The sequence below is a fragment of the Mauremys reevesii genome, linkage group 1, assembly GCF_016161935.1.
Source record: "Mauremys reevesii isolate NIE-2019 linkage group 1, ASM1616193v1, whole genome shotgun sequence".
NCBI lineage: Eukaryota > Metazoa > Chordata > Testudines > Geoemydidae > Mauremys > Mauremys reevesii.
The window spans coordinates 225,941,707-225,958,446 of record NC_052623.1 but is presented as its reverse complement, the minus strand read 5'-3'; the positions used below and the strand labels follow the sequence as shown (position 1 = coordinate 225,958,446).

Sequence of the window (16,740 nt, the reverse complement as noted above, 5' to 3'; positions counted from 1 at the left end):
TGTGTCTCATTGGAAACGCACAGTAAAATCCTCCAGCACTGGGTTTCAAAACTGTCCCAATTGTGTGACTTTCCACCCAAATGAGAGAGACTAGGCATGCCTGCCAGAACCCTGGAGGCTAAAGCTCTCCCCCATTTACGGAGGCAATGCATCATCTCCTAGAGCAAAGTATGTTCTCTCCAGTATTAATAGACTTACTGAGATGCGTCAAAAACCCCGGCAGAGACACAGAGCAGCACAGCCTGCCTGCCACAGAAAGATTTACAATCTCTGTGGCGTATCAGTGGGGAACAGGACAGTGTGTGTGCACACACACAGACAAAGCAGGAGGAAGGTGAGTCCAACCCCCAGCAGCAGGGCCATCCTGCTGCTGCTGGATTTTTCCAGCCGAAGCATCTTACGGTCTCTGCTGCAATTTATGGAAATTGATTTCTGACGTGGGGCTTTTTCTGCTACAGCAGGGACCCACCGGGTGGAGGAGGCAGAGCTGCAGTCAGGGCAGGAGAAGGGAGGGAGGAAAGGAGGTTAGCACAGGGGGAAAGCCAGAAAGAGAGAAGGGCACCGAGGTACTACAGTGATGGGGCAGTTATAAGTGAGACAGATGAGAGAAGGAGCAAGGGAGAGCAGAGATCCTGAGTGAGTCACAGAAGGGTAGACAGGCACAGAGAGGGAGCCCAGAGAGGGCTCTGCCATCCCAAGAAAAACCTGCCCAGCTGGACTCTTCACCATGAGCACGAGGGAGACCTGCGCCCAGGAAGTGGGGCCAGGGGATGGGGAGGAAAAGCGGAGTGAAGGCACTCAGAATCCGGACAGGAGGCAGCGCGAGGTGGAGCTGCGGGATAAAGCCATCCTGCAACAGAAGAGGCGCCTGAAACAGGCTACCCAGTTTGTGCACAAGGATTCTGCTGACCTGCTGCCCCTGGATGGCTTGAAGAGGCTGGGCACCTCCAAGGATCTGGTGAGTCAAGTGGGACCCAGTTTGGAACTGGATGCTTCTCTCTTCCTAAGGATACCAGGGCATCCCCCTAATTTGGGAAAAGAATCACAAGTCCAGGCACAAGAGAAACAGCCCATCAGAGTCATTATAGGGCTGGGGTGGGTGAAGGGAAAGGAGATGTCCCCCGCTCTCTGCATCTTTCTCCCCAACCATCCTCATTAGATCTAACCCCCTCCATAGCCAGGAGGAAGTAGAAGTTAGGAGATTCCCCCTAGCTCCCAGCCCACAATACACAAATATGTGTAACTTGTATGGGGATTCTGTGTATGTTTTACATATGTGTTTACAAGCTGGACTGACATGAACCTGCATGATCTAATACAGAAGTGGTCCCTCTCATATTCTGCAGTAAACACACCCACCAATACCTGAAACTTTGAGGTCTTGTGTTGAAACTTTTCCGTGCAATTCCCCAATTTTGGATTTGCTTTGACACATTTCCCCAGGGGGTGAGTGTGGGACAAGAGCAGGGGATGTGCCCCAGCAGTTTTGGGAGAAGTTGGAGACCAGGCATGATTTCCCCTGGGTATGTATAACAAGGACAGGGAATGGTTTCCTTTGGGCTATCCCACTGATTAATTAAGTACATCTTCCCCTTCCCATTGCGCACTCCCACTTTTCCCCACTACCCAATGCTCTTCATATGTACCACAATTGATCCAGGATTTGGGCTGAAATCCTGTTTCCCAGTGGAATGCATGGCTTTGCTTCCAGCTCCTTTCCCCTGCAAGCTCCAGATTGTTTTGCCAAACTGATAAGGGCTCCTGCAAAAAGTAGGTTGAGTTGCTTGGAGTCACTGACCAGACCCAAAGAAATCAAGGGCTCTGAGGTGATCTAATTGCTGGTGAGATGGGGCAGCCCCTAGGCCTGGCAAATACGGAGCACTATGTCAACTATCTCTGCTGTGGGGTATTTTCCTCTTAAGTTTACTGCTCTCTTTTTAGGCCTCACTGTTACTAGTGATGGTACTATGATTGCCTGGGAGCTGGGGCATTAGGGGGAATCCAATTCCTGGCCATTCCAGGCTGCATGGAAATCAATCTCACAGGTTTATATTGATTTCTGATTCTCTTGGGCTCAACCATCCCACCATATGCTGCCTGGGGATCAGCACCATGTCAGACTCAACTGTGTCTCTGCTTTGGGATCATCCCTCACCACCTTCTCATGCAGGCTGAGTCAGTTGCGCAGCTCTTCCTAGAGCACACATTCAGACCATATCAGCCTCGGTGTCCACTTTGCTACTGGCTCTAGTATGGGAAATCCCTCCCTGCTCCCAAAGCACAGTCATCCCCCATGTATTTCAGCAAGCCATCCCAGCCCTACAATTTGGTTATGAACACATGAAATTCCATTGCTGGGCATCGACAGCACTCTAGGCCCTGGATTTGTGCTCTCCCAGCCCCGGCCAGTAGCTCACAGAGAGCCTGCTGCACAGGCACTACTGGGACTGACGATCTCTGTCACTGGGATGGAGGGAGTTACAGCAGTGAGTCGATGACCCTTCAACAGGGGCATCTCCTGACAGCTCCAGCCCCCGGGGGAGCAGGTTAGAGGGACCATCACTGACTCCAGGGGTGGCTCTAGACATTTCACCGCCCCAAGCACAGCGGCATGCCGCGGGGGGCGCTCTGCCGGTCCCGCGGCTCCGGTGGACCTCCTGCAGGTGTGCCTGCGGAGGGTCCGCCGGTCCCCCACAGCTCCACCGAGGCTGCGCGGGACCAGCGGACCCTCCGCAGGCACGCCTGCGGGAGGTCTACCGGAGCCGCCTGCTGCCCTCCCGGTGACCGGCAGAGCGCCCCCCGCGGCATGCTGCCCCAAGCACGCGCTTGGCGTGCTGGGGCCTGGAGCCGCCCCTGACTAACTCTCCTTGAAACCTAGAGATCTGTCCGTGTTTCAGGGAACTGCACTGTAACAATCTTAGAGTTCATTAAATAATAAACCAATGAATGAGAAAGGAATAAAACTTTAATAAAACACACCAGAGTGTGTCTCTAGTGAACTGCTGCACAGAGTCTTGGGTTCCCAAGACCCCCCACTTCCCCCTCCAGGGCACATCTCCAAATTCCCACACAACACAGTCCTTTGAGGGAGTGTCTCCAAATCACAATCTCTCAAACATAGAATATCAGGGTTGGAAGGGACCTCAGGAGATCTAGTCCAACCCCCTGCTCAAAGCAGGACCAAATCCCTAAATGGCCCCCTCAAGGATTGAACTCACAACCCTGGGTTTAGCAGGCTAATGCTCAAACCACTGAGCTATCCTACATGCACCTGTATTTCCTCTCCGTGGTCTGCTCTAGGAGTGCCCAGTTAGGTCTCCAGCCATCACCTGTCTCTGACAGGGACCCTTGTCCCACTCCCTTCTGTCTGGGGGTATTAAGGCTGCACAGCCCCCTGCCTTACATTGTGATATCCCCAGCAAACCAATCTACCTACAGGCCAGCCCCTGTGCTGTGCTTTCTCCCAGAGGGCTATGAACAATGCAGTGCCAGCCATTACAAGTTATCACCCAGCTCTCTCTCAGCAGACTACATTTTAAGGACAAAAGTATCACAGGAACCTTATTGTCTTTGTTTTCTCTATCTGCTTACTAACAAACATGCCAGGAGTCGCTCATCTTCCTTATGGGACCCAACATCCCCTTCCAATCCTTCTGCAAGTGCTGGCTCCCACTTTGGACAGAGGGTCCTGTCCATTTGCTGAAGCTCAGCTTTTTACATCACAAACCTTTGTTTGAGTCTCTGGAAAACCCACTTTGAACCAGTACATGCCGACACCTTAGGGCAGGGATTGGCAATCTTTGGCAGGTGGCCCGCCAGGGTAAACCCCCTGGTGGACCAGGACGGTTTGTTTACCTGCCGCGTCTGCAGGTTCGTCCGATCGCAGCTCCCACTGGCCGCGGTTCGCCGCTCCAGGCCAACGGGGGCTGTGGGAAGCAGCACGGCCGAGGGACGTGCTGGCTGCCGCTTCTCATGGCCCACATTGGCCTGGAGGGCAAACCACCGCGGCCAGTGGGAGCCACGATCGGCCAAACCTGCAGACGCGGCAGGTAAACAAACCAGCCCAGCCCACCAGGGGGCTTACCCTGGTGAGCCACATGCCAAAGATTGCCGATCCCTGCCCTAGGGAGTGGTGCTTCTCTGGAGCCATTTACAATCCTGGGGTAATCCACCCCACCCCTCTGTTTTTTTAGTTCCTAAGGGAGCTGTGGCAACCCCCTCCCATGGAGCAGAACACAATCATTCAGAAAACATTCATTCATTTAATACAATGGTCCCCAAAGACACTGCCTGGGGTTGCAATATCTGTCACGCTCACCCCACTGTGCAGTGTACAAACACTAACTCTCCATGTGATACAGGGGATCAGCTGACAGCCTAAGCTCAGGGAGCAGTATCTAGTTATCACCTACCCCACCTTTTTCCTTATCGTTCCTATATCTCTGCAACCTCTCACAGCTGAGGATGGGGAGAGTTCACTCTTGGCCTACTCAGGGCAGCTTCCTACTGAGTCAGCAGAAGGTAGAAACTATAGGGAAATATGTCTCACACCTTCCCCCTGCACCATCCATCAGACCATATCCCAGACATGATTATTTATTGTGGTAGCATCCAGAGGGAGATTGAGGCTGCATTGTGCTGTGTGGTGTACAAACACATAGCAAGATACAGTCTCTGCTCTGAAGAACCTACAGCCTAATGTAAGACTTTAGCTGTAGTTTCATGTCTAGGAATTTGTAGCACTGCCTAGCTAGGGGACAAATTCTGTCTGGTTGTGCATTAACTCCTTTTCATGGACAGTTCATCAGACAAACGAAGGCCTTTTTTCTGCTTGAAAATTGTTCATGAACTGACCCTGATTGGTCACTTAAGTCACATGTTATTGTATCTGATCCACCATTGGCTGACTGAAATTTTTTAAACAGGTGAATAGGGAGTAAACTATGACAAACTTTCAGACATGAAGGTGATAAAATCATGAAACTTTTAGGATACATGACCATTCTCACAAACAAAAACAGTTGTATGAATACTTGAACAACTAACACTGACCCCACCAGTAACTGCGGTGGTGAACTCACTATTTATGTGAAAATATTTGTGAATCTCTTCCTGTATTAGTTAGCCAGCTCTAGGGCCTGATTCTCCAATCACTCTGGTTTTACACTGGTGTGACTGCACTAACTTCAATAGAGGCACGCCTGATTTATACTGGGGTGTAGTGGGGCAGTCACCCTGCTCCGTCCCTGAAAGGATTCAAAGCCAGCCCTTGGAGAGGGCTGGGGCTGAGAGCCAATAAGAGAAGGCAGGAAGGCAACCAACCAGGGCCCGGCTGGGCCCTATAAAAGAGCTGTGGGGCCAGAAGGCAGGCAGTGTCTCTCTCTAGCTTTGGAAAATGTCTCACTCCAGCCTTGGAGTGGGAAGGACCTGGCAGCCAGGGTACCTTGGGCAGAGCTGGGGAAGGGCAAGAGGAGATGGGGAACTTCAGCTTGGCAACTCCCCAGGCTGAGGCCTTGTTTAAGGCCTAAGGAGGCACTGGGGCTGCAGAGGTGCAGCCTGGGGATAGGCAGAGGCAGCCAGTCCAATCCCCTTCCCAGTGATGAGTGGCCGTTAGACTGCAGTTTGCCCCAGAGAAAGAGGGCTAGATGACGACTGGCCCTAGCCACTGAGGCAAGGTGGGCATAAGGGGAGGGGGTTCCCCAGGAAGGGAGACCCAGAGTGTGGGGGTATGTCTGTGGGCAGAACCCCAAGGTAAGGGGCACCGGGGTCTGGGAGGGATACTGGTCAGCAGGAGGTGCTTTGAGTGCTGGAATGAGCTAATTCCCGGACGACCAGCAGGAGGTGCTGTGGCAGTGAGTGCTCGATCCGCTACACGGGGCGAGAGGAAAAGCAGAACTTAGATCTCCTGGAGTGACATGAAATGTACAGCAGCCCCAGGTACTTCATGTGCCTGTGGGAAGATGTATTTTTGGCTGAAAATGATCATCCACTGTGAACTCCTGTAGGTCATCATGGTACCACAGACAGGGAAATAATGATAATATAATACCTACCTCCTACATAGCGTTTTAATCTCAAAGTACTTTACAATGGAGGTCAGCATCATTAGCCCCATTTTACAGATGCGGAAACTGAGGCACACAGCTGTGAAGCAAGTTGCCTGAGGGCACACAGCCGGCCAACCTGGGAATGGAGTCAGGAGACCTGGGTTATAAGTCTGGGGGTCTATCCACTTGGCCACATTGCCTCACTGCTGGTAGGGCCATGCTGCTTTCTGTGCATTCCAGCTTGAGGGCAAAATCTCCATTCAGTCATGTCCTAGCCTCATGTGTAACTGACAGACCCTGGTCGTTGGGATCAAAACTGGGGCCTCTGGAGCTCAGTGCATGAGCCTCTACTGTATGAGCTAAAAGCCATATGGCCCTTAGCTAAGGCTGTAGAGCAGACTCATTAATCTCTCTCTCTAAGTGGTCTTGGTGCCACTAGATGGGACCGAACACCAAACCCAGGTGGTGTGCAGGTTACAGATGCACCTCTGTCTCATTCCTGATCTCCTTTCTGACACTCTCCTGGATCATGGGAGGTGAATAAGTGCCATGGGGCAGATTCTCCCCTGCAGAGTTTGAGAGATCTTGATGTCAGAGAAGTTCACAGTGGGGTGTTACTTTGCCAGCACCCCAAAATACGTGTCCCCACAGACACCTCAAGTACCAAGGATCAGTGTATCCTAAATGAATCAAACAGTACCATAGAATCCATGCTTGAATAATAAGAGTATAGCAGTAGGAATATACTACTGACCAGGATGGTGACAGTGCTTGTGAAAAGCTCGGGGAGACTAGAGAGGCAACAAAAACAGATAACCCAGTAGTAATGGGGGATTTCAACTATCCACATATTGAGTGGGTACATGTTACCTCAGAGGGGGATGCAGAGAAAACTTCTAGACACCACTAATGACTGCTTCTTGGAGCAGCTAGTCCTGGAACAACAAAGGGAGAAGCAATTCTTGATTTAGTCCTAACAGGTTCACAGGATCTGGTCCAAGAGGTGAATATAGCTGAACCACTCAGTAATAGCAACCATAATGTAACTAAATTTAATATCCTTGTAGGGAGCAAAATACCAAAGAAGCCCATCCCAGGAGCATTTAACTTTTTGAAGTTAAACGAGGAATCTAGTTAAATGGAAATTAAAAGCAACAGTCAAAAGAAATGCCTGCAACCTGCATGGAAATGCTTTAAAAACACCATAATAGGGACTCAAACGATATAAACCATCCTGGCTAAACAACAAACAGGTAGTTAGAGACAAAAAAGCATCCTTTAAAAATTGGAAGTCAAATCCTACTGAGGAAAATAGAAACAAACTCTGGCAAGTCAAGTATAATTAGGCAGGCCAAAAAGAATTAAGAGCAACTAGCAAAAGACACAAAAACTAACAGCAAAAACTTTTTTAAGTACATCAGAAGCAGGAAGCCTGTCAAACAATCAGTGGGGCCCACTGGATGATAGAGGTGCTAAAGGAGCACTCAAGGAAGACCAGGCTGTTGCAGGGAAGCTAAGTGAATTCTTTGCATTGGACTTCACTGCAGAGGATGTGAGCCAGACCTGAGCCATTCTTTTTAAGTGACAAATCTGAGGAACTGTCCCAGATTGAGGTGTTAGTAGAGGTTTCAGAACAAACTGATAAATTAAGCAGTAACAGGTCACCAGGACTGGAATTCATCCATGAGTTCTAACTCAGATATGAAATTGCACAGCTACCAACTGTGGTATGTAACCTATTGCTTAAATCAGCCTCTGTACCAGATAACTGGAGGATCGCTAATGTGACCTTTTTTTTGTAAAGGCTCCAGAGGCAATCCCAGCAATTTCAGGCTGGTAAGCCTAACTTTAGTGCCAGGCAAATTGTTTAAAACTATATGGGGGCAAAAGACATATCTGGCTTCAAGACTCAGCTTGATAAGTTTATGGAGGGGATGGTATGATGGGATAGCCTAATTTTGGCAATTAATTCATCTTTGATTATTAACAGGTAAATATGCCCAATGGTCTGTGATGGGATGGGATCTGAGTTACTACAGGGAATTCTTTCCTGGGTGCTGGCTGGTGAGTCTTGCCCACATGCTCAGGGTTTATCTGATCGCCATATTTGGGGTTGGGAAGGAATTTTCCTCCAGGGAAGATTGGCAGAGGCCCTGGAGGTTTTTCACCTTCCTCTGCAGCATGGGGCACGGGTCACACACACAATTTGTGGACTTCAATAACTCAGACATAGGTTAGGAGATTGTTCCAGGAGTGGGTGGGTGAGATTCTGTGGCCTGCATTGTGCAGGAGGTCAGACTAGGTGATCATAATGGTCCCTTCTGACCTTAAGTCTATGAATAAAGAACAGAATGATCAGACACATAGATGAAACATATGTTGGGGAAGAGTCAACACAGCTTTTGTAAAGGGAACTCATGCCTCACCAATGTATTAGAATTCTTTGAGGGGGTCAAGAAATACGTGGACACAGGGCCGGCTCCAGGCACCAGCTGACCAAGCACGTGCTTGGGGCGGCACCTTATAAGGGGCGGCCAATCTTGGTTTGGCGGGGAGGCGCTTGGGGCGGGGGGGTTGATTTTGTTTTTACTTCAGTGGGGCGGTGCTCCGGGGGGGGGGTTGATTTTGTTTTGGCGGGGAGGCACTCCAGGGGGGTTGATTTTGGTTCAGTGGGGCAGTGCTGGTTTTCTTTGTTGTTGTTTTTGGTTTGGCAGGGTGGCGCTTGGGAGTGCGGGGTTGGTTCGGTGGGGCGGTGCATTTTTTTTTTTTTTTTTTTTGCGCTTGGGGCAGCAAAAAAGTTAGAGCCGGCCCAGTGTGGACAAGGTCATGATCCAGTGGATATAGTGTACTTTGATTTTCAGAAAGCCTTTGACAAGGTCCCTCACCAAAGGCTCTTAAGCAAAATAGGGAGTCATGGAATAAGAGGAAAGTCCTCTCATGGATCAGTAACTGGTTAAAAGACAGGAAACAAAGGGTAGGAGTAAATGGTCAGTTTTCACAGTGGAGAGAAGTTAATAACGGGGTCCCCCAAGGATCTATACTGAGACCAGTGCTGCTCAATATATTCATAACTGATCTGGAAAAGGGGTAAACATTGAGCTGGTAAAGTTTGCAGATGATACAAAATTACTCAAGATAGTTAAGTCCAAAGCAGACTGCAAAGAATTACAAAGGGATCTCACACAACTGGGTGACTGGACAAGAAAATGGAAGATGAAATTCATTGTTGATAAATGCAAACTAATGCACATTGGAAAACATCATCCCAACTATACATATAAAATGATGGGGTCTAAATTAGCTGTTACCACTTAAGAAAGATCTTGGAGTCATTGTAAATAGTTCTCTGAAAACTTCTGCTCAGTGTGCAGCGGCAGTCACAAAAGCTAACAATGTTAGGAACCATTAGGAAAGGGATAGGTAATAAGACAGAAAATATCATATTGCCTCTATATAAATTCATGGTTCACCCACCTCTTGAATACTGCGTGCAGTTCTGATCAGCCCGTCTCAAAAAAGGTATATTAGAATTGGAAAAAAGTACAGAGAAAGGCAACAAAAATGATTAAGGGTACGGAACAGTTTCCATCTGAGAGATTAAAGAGACTGGGACTATTCAACTTGGGGAAAAAAGATGATTAAGGAGGGATATGCTAGAGGTCTACAAAACTGTGAATGATGTGGAGAAAATGAATAAGTGTCAGAGGCGCTGACTCGATGGGTGCTCTGAGGCTCAAGCACTCATGGGGGAAAAAAATAGTGGGTGCTCAGCACCCACCAGCCACAGCTGATTGGCAGCTGGGGGAGGGTGGAGAGGAGTAAGCGGTGAGTGGGCGGGGGCCTTGGGGGAGGGGTTGGAGCAGGGGTGTGAAGAGGCGGAGCGAGGGTGGGGCCTCAGGGGAGTGAGTGGACTGGGGGCACGAAGAAGTGGAGCGAGGGTGGGGCCTCAGGAAGGGGGCAGAGCAGGGGCAGAGCGAAGGTGGGGTCTCGGGGGAAGGGATAGAGTGGGGATGGGGCCTCGGAGCACCCCTGGGGAAAAATAAAAGTCAGTGCCTCTTGAAAGTGTTATTTACCCCTTCACATAACACATGAACCAGGGGTCACTCAATGAAATAAATAAGCAGCAGGTTTAAAACAAACAAAAGGAAGTAGTTCTTTACACACCACATTGTCAACCTGCGGAACTCATTGCCAGGGGCTGTAGTGACAGCCAAAAGTATAACAGGGTTCAAAAAAGAATGAGAGAAGTAGGTCCATCAATGGCTATTAGCCAGGATGGTCAGGGAAGCAACCCCATGCTCTGGATGTCCCTAAAGCTCTAGCTGCCAGAAACTGGGGCTGGATCCCTCAATAATTGTCCTGCTCTGTTTTCTATATGTGAAGCACCGGGCATCAGCCACTGTTGGAGGACAGGATACTAGGTAGATGGGCCATTGGTCTGACCCAGAATGGACATTCTTATGTATGTTTCAGTATTACCGATCCCAAGCACTTAAAAATCAATAATGGCTTAAAAATCCTGAGATTTCTCTAAATAATAAAGATTGGAATGTTTATATTTGCCTTCTGGTTTCTGAGCCTTTAGGGTGCACTTACTTCATGTTTTTCAGCTTCTCTCTGCAAACACGAGGGCTAGAAACTTATTTTAAAACAGAGAAAAGAAAGCTGAGATTTTCAAGTAATCATGTGACTCCAGCAGCTGAAAAACGAGACGAGCGATAAAACTGGGAGACTCGGCCATGTGCCACTGTTCTACATCATTGCTAGCAATCAGAATTCCCAGCTAAGGTGTATTTGCTGGGCAGGGCAGTGCTACTAATCCCAACACCTGGGATTCTGGAAACTTGGGCCCTGTCAAGGTGGGACTCTCAGTTCAGGAGTGCAAGGGGAAATGGGTGTGCCGTAGTTCACTGAACTAGTTTCAACTTCTGCTGGCTAAGGAGCAGCACTGACAGGTTCCACAGGGAATGCTGCCCAGCCATCCCAGGAGCAGGAAGCTTCCCTGGCAGGGCCTTCTTCCTCCCCTCACTGCACCTCTCAACTCACCATCTCTCCATTCCACTCTTCTCTCTCACGCTGCATTTCTTGTCCTGTCTCCTCTTCATTCCCATCTCTCCTCAGTGACGCAGGAGACAGAGAACATGTTCTCCGCTCTCAGAACAGATGCCCTTGCTGTCCCAAAGCTTAGCTCCCCATATCAATGCTTGACTCTCTCCTGGCCTGAGTGACAGAGGTAGCAGCTGAGGGCTTGCTCTTCCTGTGGGAAAGTTCCCTGTGAGGGAGAGAAAAGCCTGTTGGATGCCAGACCGTGTGAGCGTACTCAGGGAAGAGAGGATGGGAATATGGCGCCCCCTGCCCTTTTCCCATGGCCCCAGTCTTAGCTGGCAGCCTGACTGGCATTGGGTTATAGTCTAAAACCTCATTACACTGAGCTTGGAGTATTTAGAGAATAAAATGAAATAGCAGACCTCCCTTTTAGCTTGTAGACTGGGATGCAGAGTGGGTGGGTAGATGGGTGTAATTACTTTCATTCTTTGACCTTAGATGGTGTTTTTTTCATCCCAAAGCACTTTACAAAGCTATTATCCTTCCCAGTTTATGGGTAGGGAAACTGAGGCACGGAGGGGTTGAATGTCTTATGCCCCAGACCACACAGTGCATTATTGGCAGAGCTGAGAATAGAAAGCAAGTCTCTTGCTCTAATCACTGGGGAAGCTGATAAATCAGAGCTAGAGTGGGCTCCATTTAAGGTTTAATCTAAAGGTTTACATAGCCTTATGGTCAAGATCAAATTGACAACTAATGGGATGCAGAGGGATATGTTCTCTGTAAGGATATTATTACAGTGTATCTTGCCCTTGTAGGTAGATGGACTCAGTAGGCCTTTTTCCTCAGATATTCACACTGCATGGTGGTAAAAAAGCCCACAGGCCTAAACACTCACCATCAGAGAGTTGGATATTTCAGAGGAAAGTGGAAGCAGCCGTTTATTAGGGAGAGGCAGCCTGTGCCAGATCCAGTAGCCCTTCTCTCTTCTAGGCAGCTATGACTGAAGATCTCCCTTACCACGTCTGAATCATCAAATCCCAGGCTGAAGGATTATAGTCCCCAGCACGCAGAAAGCAGGCAGAACCACAGATTAGTTGCTCTGATTTCTGGATTTTACTCATTCCTTACAGTCCCTACATAGGGATGGAGTAAACACTGGGTGAGGACTTGAGCAGCTGGCTGGTGGTGAAGTGAGCTCCCTTTGGAAGCAGCAGTCATCACCACCTACCACGGAATTAAATGTTGTATGACAAGTAGATCTTTGCCCAGGCAGAGCAGAAGAGGAGGAGGAGGAGGAGAAGTTGCTACTATCCTGTAGGGAAGGGGATAAGGAGGAGTACTTGGCTATTGGTTTTGCTGCAGCTGTTCCCCTTATATGGCTTTCCAGCAGCCCTCCTGCCATTGCCCCTTGCAGGAGGTGAGACATCCTGCCACTGCTGGGAGCAGAAAGGTCTCTTTTGCCAGACAGGTTTTAAAATGCCCTAGAAACTCTGTTTATGGTAAGCCTGTGGAGGAAGACACCCACACAGAGCTGTAACTAGGCATTTTTAGCACCCAGGATGAGCAGAGGTGATGTGGATGTGGGGGCACACAGTGTCACATGGCCCCCTAGATTTTTTTTCGTTGCACACACAGCCCAACCCAGACAGGCTGGGGGGCCCACTGAAGTGAGTCAGGGAATGCAGGTGGTACTCCCTTCCCCAACCCCACCTGGCATCGCCGCTCATCCCCCAGTATTGCTGCTCACACACCCCAAACACTGCTCTGCACTCACCCCCCAGGAGCACACCCCAGAGTTTGAAAACCTCTGTGGGGCAGTCACATACTCGCCCCAAAAAACTAAATTATGCCCCCCGCAACAGTTATATGTCATCAGTGGGGGCAAGCAGGCATATTTTCCCACCACCTTTTTCTTCCAATCCCCATTTTTCCATCCTGCAATTTATACCATGGGTGGCTGCCCCACTTGCCCCACCTGCACCCACATGTCTCTCTGAAGCATGTATTGTATCCCACTGTGTCCTTTATGCTGCCTCCCCAAGCTTTGCTGTGGGTGTCACTCTATGGAGTGTTTAGAAGAGTGGACTCACCCCAGCACCCTAGTTTTGGGCATGGCCTAGCAGGCTTTCCTTTTCTAGTACCCCTGCCAACAGCCCCTCTGGCTCTGCAGTGGTCTTCCTTCCGACCAAGTTATGCTTCATCCCGCCCTGCCCACAGGGCAGGCAAAGAGTCCAATGAACTCAAATATCACTCTTCATCCCTACCCAGGGGTACTCTGCCAGACTCTTCACCCCTTTCTGGCCTCTACAGGCCTGTCCTCCCACTCACATACAGAGCAATGCCTCCCAGATCCAACTCACCAGTCCTTCTCCCCCTTGTCTCTGGGTGTTGCCACACCACCTTTTCCAGTGGACCAGTAGTGAATGGAGCCCAGGCCCTTCCTCTCCTCTGGGTTCCAGTCCAGGGACCCCATAGCAAGCAGCAAAGGTCTGATGCCTCCCTGGACTTCTTCCTACATTGCTCTTTAGACCCTTTCCCACAGCCTGCCCCATCCCTAGGCTTACTGTATAGCTGCCTCTCTCCCAGCCCTTCCTCCACACCCTAGCAAAAAGCTGACCAGCTCTTCCCTTCTCCTCAGGGCTTCCTTCATGAGTACCACCCAGTTCTTCCTGCAGCTGGGCTTCATCTTCAGTTAGGCCTGGCCCACCCTCCAGGTGCAACCAGGTACTCTAAGTGTACTCTCTGTCTCCCGTTAACTCTTGCATTGCCCATATGGGTACATGCCCCATCACAGTGTGTGATAGTGCTGGGTTGTGTGTGTCTGCATGTCCATGTCTGGTAGGGTATGTGTGGAGGTAAATGGGTGTGAGGCATGTGAGACTAACTGACTGTGGGACTGGATATGTATTTGGAGATGGTGTGTCAGGAGGTTCTTCTCCTGTTGTGACTGCACTGAGCTCTCCAGAGACAAGGCCACGCTGGCGAGGACATGGCACAGGCAACCAGTCAACTGCATTTAATTTTAAAGCAAGGGCTGCTGTCTGAGATGCACTTGAAGTAGACAAACTAAGGGGTGCTACTGTGTGGAAGAGGCAATGGGGCTGGGGTGTAGACTGAGAAGGACATTTCGGACGCTCATGGCCTGTATCACCCCTGAGAGTAAGTGGATCATCCAGGCCCAAAGAGCGTTTGCAGACTGCTTCCCCAGGCCAATGGAGCTGCTGGAAGTAGTGGTGATTTTCTGGATCCTGGCCCAACACCTTGCTGAGAGTATCCTTTTTCTTTGTGGTGGAGACAGCAGCCACACAGTGTGGTACAACGGCGCCTCCTGGAGGGGAATCTGAACAAGCTGCGGGGGGAGAGCAGGGAATATACCACATGGGTTCAATCCCCACTGGTGGAGGACAAGGATGACAGGGCAGAAAAGAAAGAGAATGACAGAAGGAAAGAGACTGTGTCCCTGCTCATACACTGCAAGGTAAGGACCTCTGCAAGTATACAGTACCACTTTTATACACTCACTGATACTAGTGACAGAAAATACTCACTGGGTCCCATCTGCTCCACTCCCAGGGAGCCAATGCCAGAGTGGTAGCCCCACGGGCTGTTCTCTAGTGTTTTTGTCCAGTCTCATTTCAAATGACCCAAGCAGTGGAGGTGCTACTTTTCTGTTCTCCCTCCTGTTCTGCCATTCCTCATCCCTCTTTCTGTGTCGCTCTGTCTCATAGTGATTGCCAGACTGGATCAGACTCTGGATCCCAGAGTCAATTCAGTCCAGGATCTCCTCTCTGACAGTGGCCAGATCGCTTTATTTCTTTCTTTCGTATGCTCGTCAGAACAGCTATGTGTTCCCTCCTTGAATCTGAATCTACTTTATTTTGGTTTCTCCCATGGAGCAGGGAGCTCACCCACTGCTGTATTTTGACTAATGTATGTGAGCAATTAGTGAAGATTCAGAAGATTTCTTCATTCAGTTGAACCCACAAACATTAAATAGCTCCACTGAGGTGGTGTTACTTTAGCTTCTGTAGTGCCTTTCTTCTTCAATTGTTCCATACAAGAAGGTCATCCTGAAGATAGCACCTCCCAGCATCCCTTTGCAAGCTCTGAAGCAACTCCAAAGGGTATCCACGTATGTCTGCCGCATGACCATTCAACTGTGTCAAACACTGTGATTAAAGGTATTGGCTAGCACACAGATGATAGATCCAGTTTTTGGTAAGTTTTAGGTGGCTAGTATATGAAAATCCACTTTAAAGCTACATTTAAGTTTCACTGGGTAGCTTTAAATCCCTTAGTGTGCTTGTATTCAAAGACAAGACTTTCAGTCAAATGTGCATGTCTTTGCACTTCCAGTTAGCACAATCAGGTACCACACAGGGCCGGCTCTACTGTTTTCGCCGCCCTAAGCAGCGTGCCGAATTGCCGCCGGGATGGCGGGGGCAGTCCGTGTGCCGTTAGGGCAGCATGCGCGTTTCCGCAGGGGCAGCAATTCGGCAGCAGCTTCTGTCTTCAGCCGGAAGACAGAAGCTGCGCTGCCGCGGACAGCTGAACATAGAAGCTGCTGCCGAATTGCCGCCGCCGCGGAAACACGCGTACTGCCCTAACGGCACACGGACTGCCCCTGCTGTCCGGCGGTAATTTGGTGCGCTGCTTGGGGGCAAAAATACAGGGACTGCCGCCCCTTGTAGATTGCTGCCCCAAGCACCTGCTTAGGATGCTGGTGCCTGGAGCCGGCCCTGGTACCACAGTTGTATACAAATGTACACACCATCTTCTGGAAAGTTTAGACCCAAGTATCTCAGGCCCACGTAACTAATTATTTGTCTGTTTTGTTTTCGGGCTATTGCTGTTAGAGATACTCAGCCTTATCTACGCTGGGTTTTAGCCACTGGAGTAGCTATGCAATAGAACAGGCTGTGACATGCACTACTGGTATAAAGTCATGGCTTGAGCTGTTGGACTATATATGGGTAGCTAAACTGCTTGCTCAAGCCCCAAGGTAGTCAAGGCCTCAATTTGGTGAATAAAGGGGTTTGATTATTTTAACATCATAGAGTCTGTGTATTTCCATAGAGAATGATAGTGGAATTTTTTTGATCTTATGCTGGACAGGTGTCAGAAAGGGAAATCCAGCCATAGCAACACGTCATGGGGTCTTTTACCTACCCTGGCGTCAGACCCTGCCATTGCCTCAGTTTCCCTTCTTGGGCTTTCCAAGAACTGCACCCAGGCTCTCATGCAAGTTAAATAACACCCTTTCTTGGGGTCTGGATTATTAAAACAGCATCACACTTCAAACATCACTTTGGTTTAAATGGAATCTGTCCCAACTCCACAGTTTCTTCAGCCACTTGTTGGGCTCAACAGTGCTTTCCCAAAACCCTATCCCTAACCCTGGGCATGGGCACCGCTTCCTTGCAGGCCTCCTTTCCCCTCTCAACTCCCTTGTATCTGCCTTAAAGCCCAACACCTGGGGGAAGGCATCTGATAAGGCACAGATAAGACTGAGCCCTTTAAGGGCCAGCGGCCCATCCTGAGAGGGGCAGTCTGAATTTCCATGAAAACCCCAGAGAATCTGTAACCCCTTCACATCAATGACTCTGAAGCGCTGAAGACTGTTGTAGTCAGGCCTGCTTTGTTC

At 49.6% G+C, this 16,740-nt stretch overlaps 1 protein-coding gene across 1 annotated transcript in view; it reads left to right on the top strand.

Moving 5' to 3' along the window:
- The first annotated feature begins 234 nt into the window (after positions 1 to 234).
- Positions 235 to 16,740, top strand: part of NRIP2 (nuclear receptor interacting protein 2) — a 28,193-nt gene continuing 11,687 nt past the window's right edge. The window contains exons 1-2 of the mRNA XM_039481710.1: positions 235 to 958; positions 14,395 to 14,574. Of these exons, the coding sequence (XP_039337644.1) occupies positions 728 to 958; positions 14,395 to 14,574 (411 nt within the window). The 5' untranslated portion in view covers positions 235 to 727. The remainder of the gene's footprint in view (positions 959 to 14,394; positions 14,575 to 16,740) is intronic.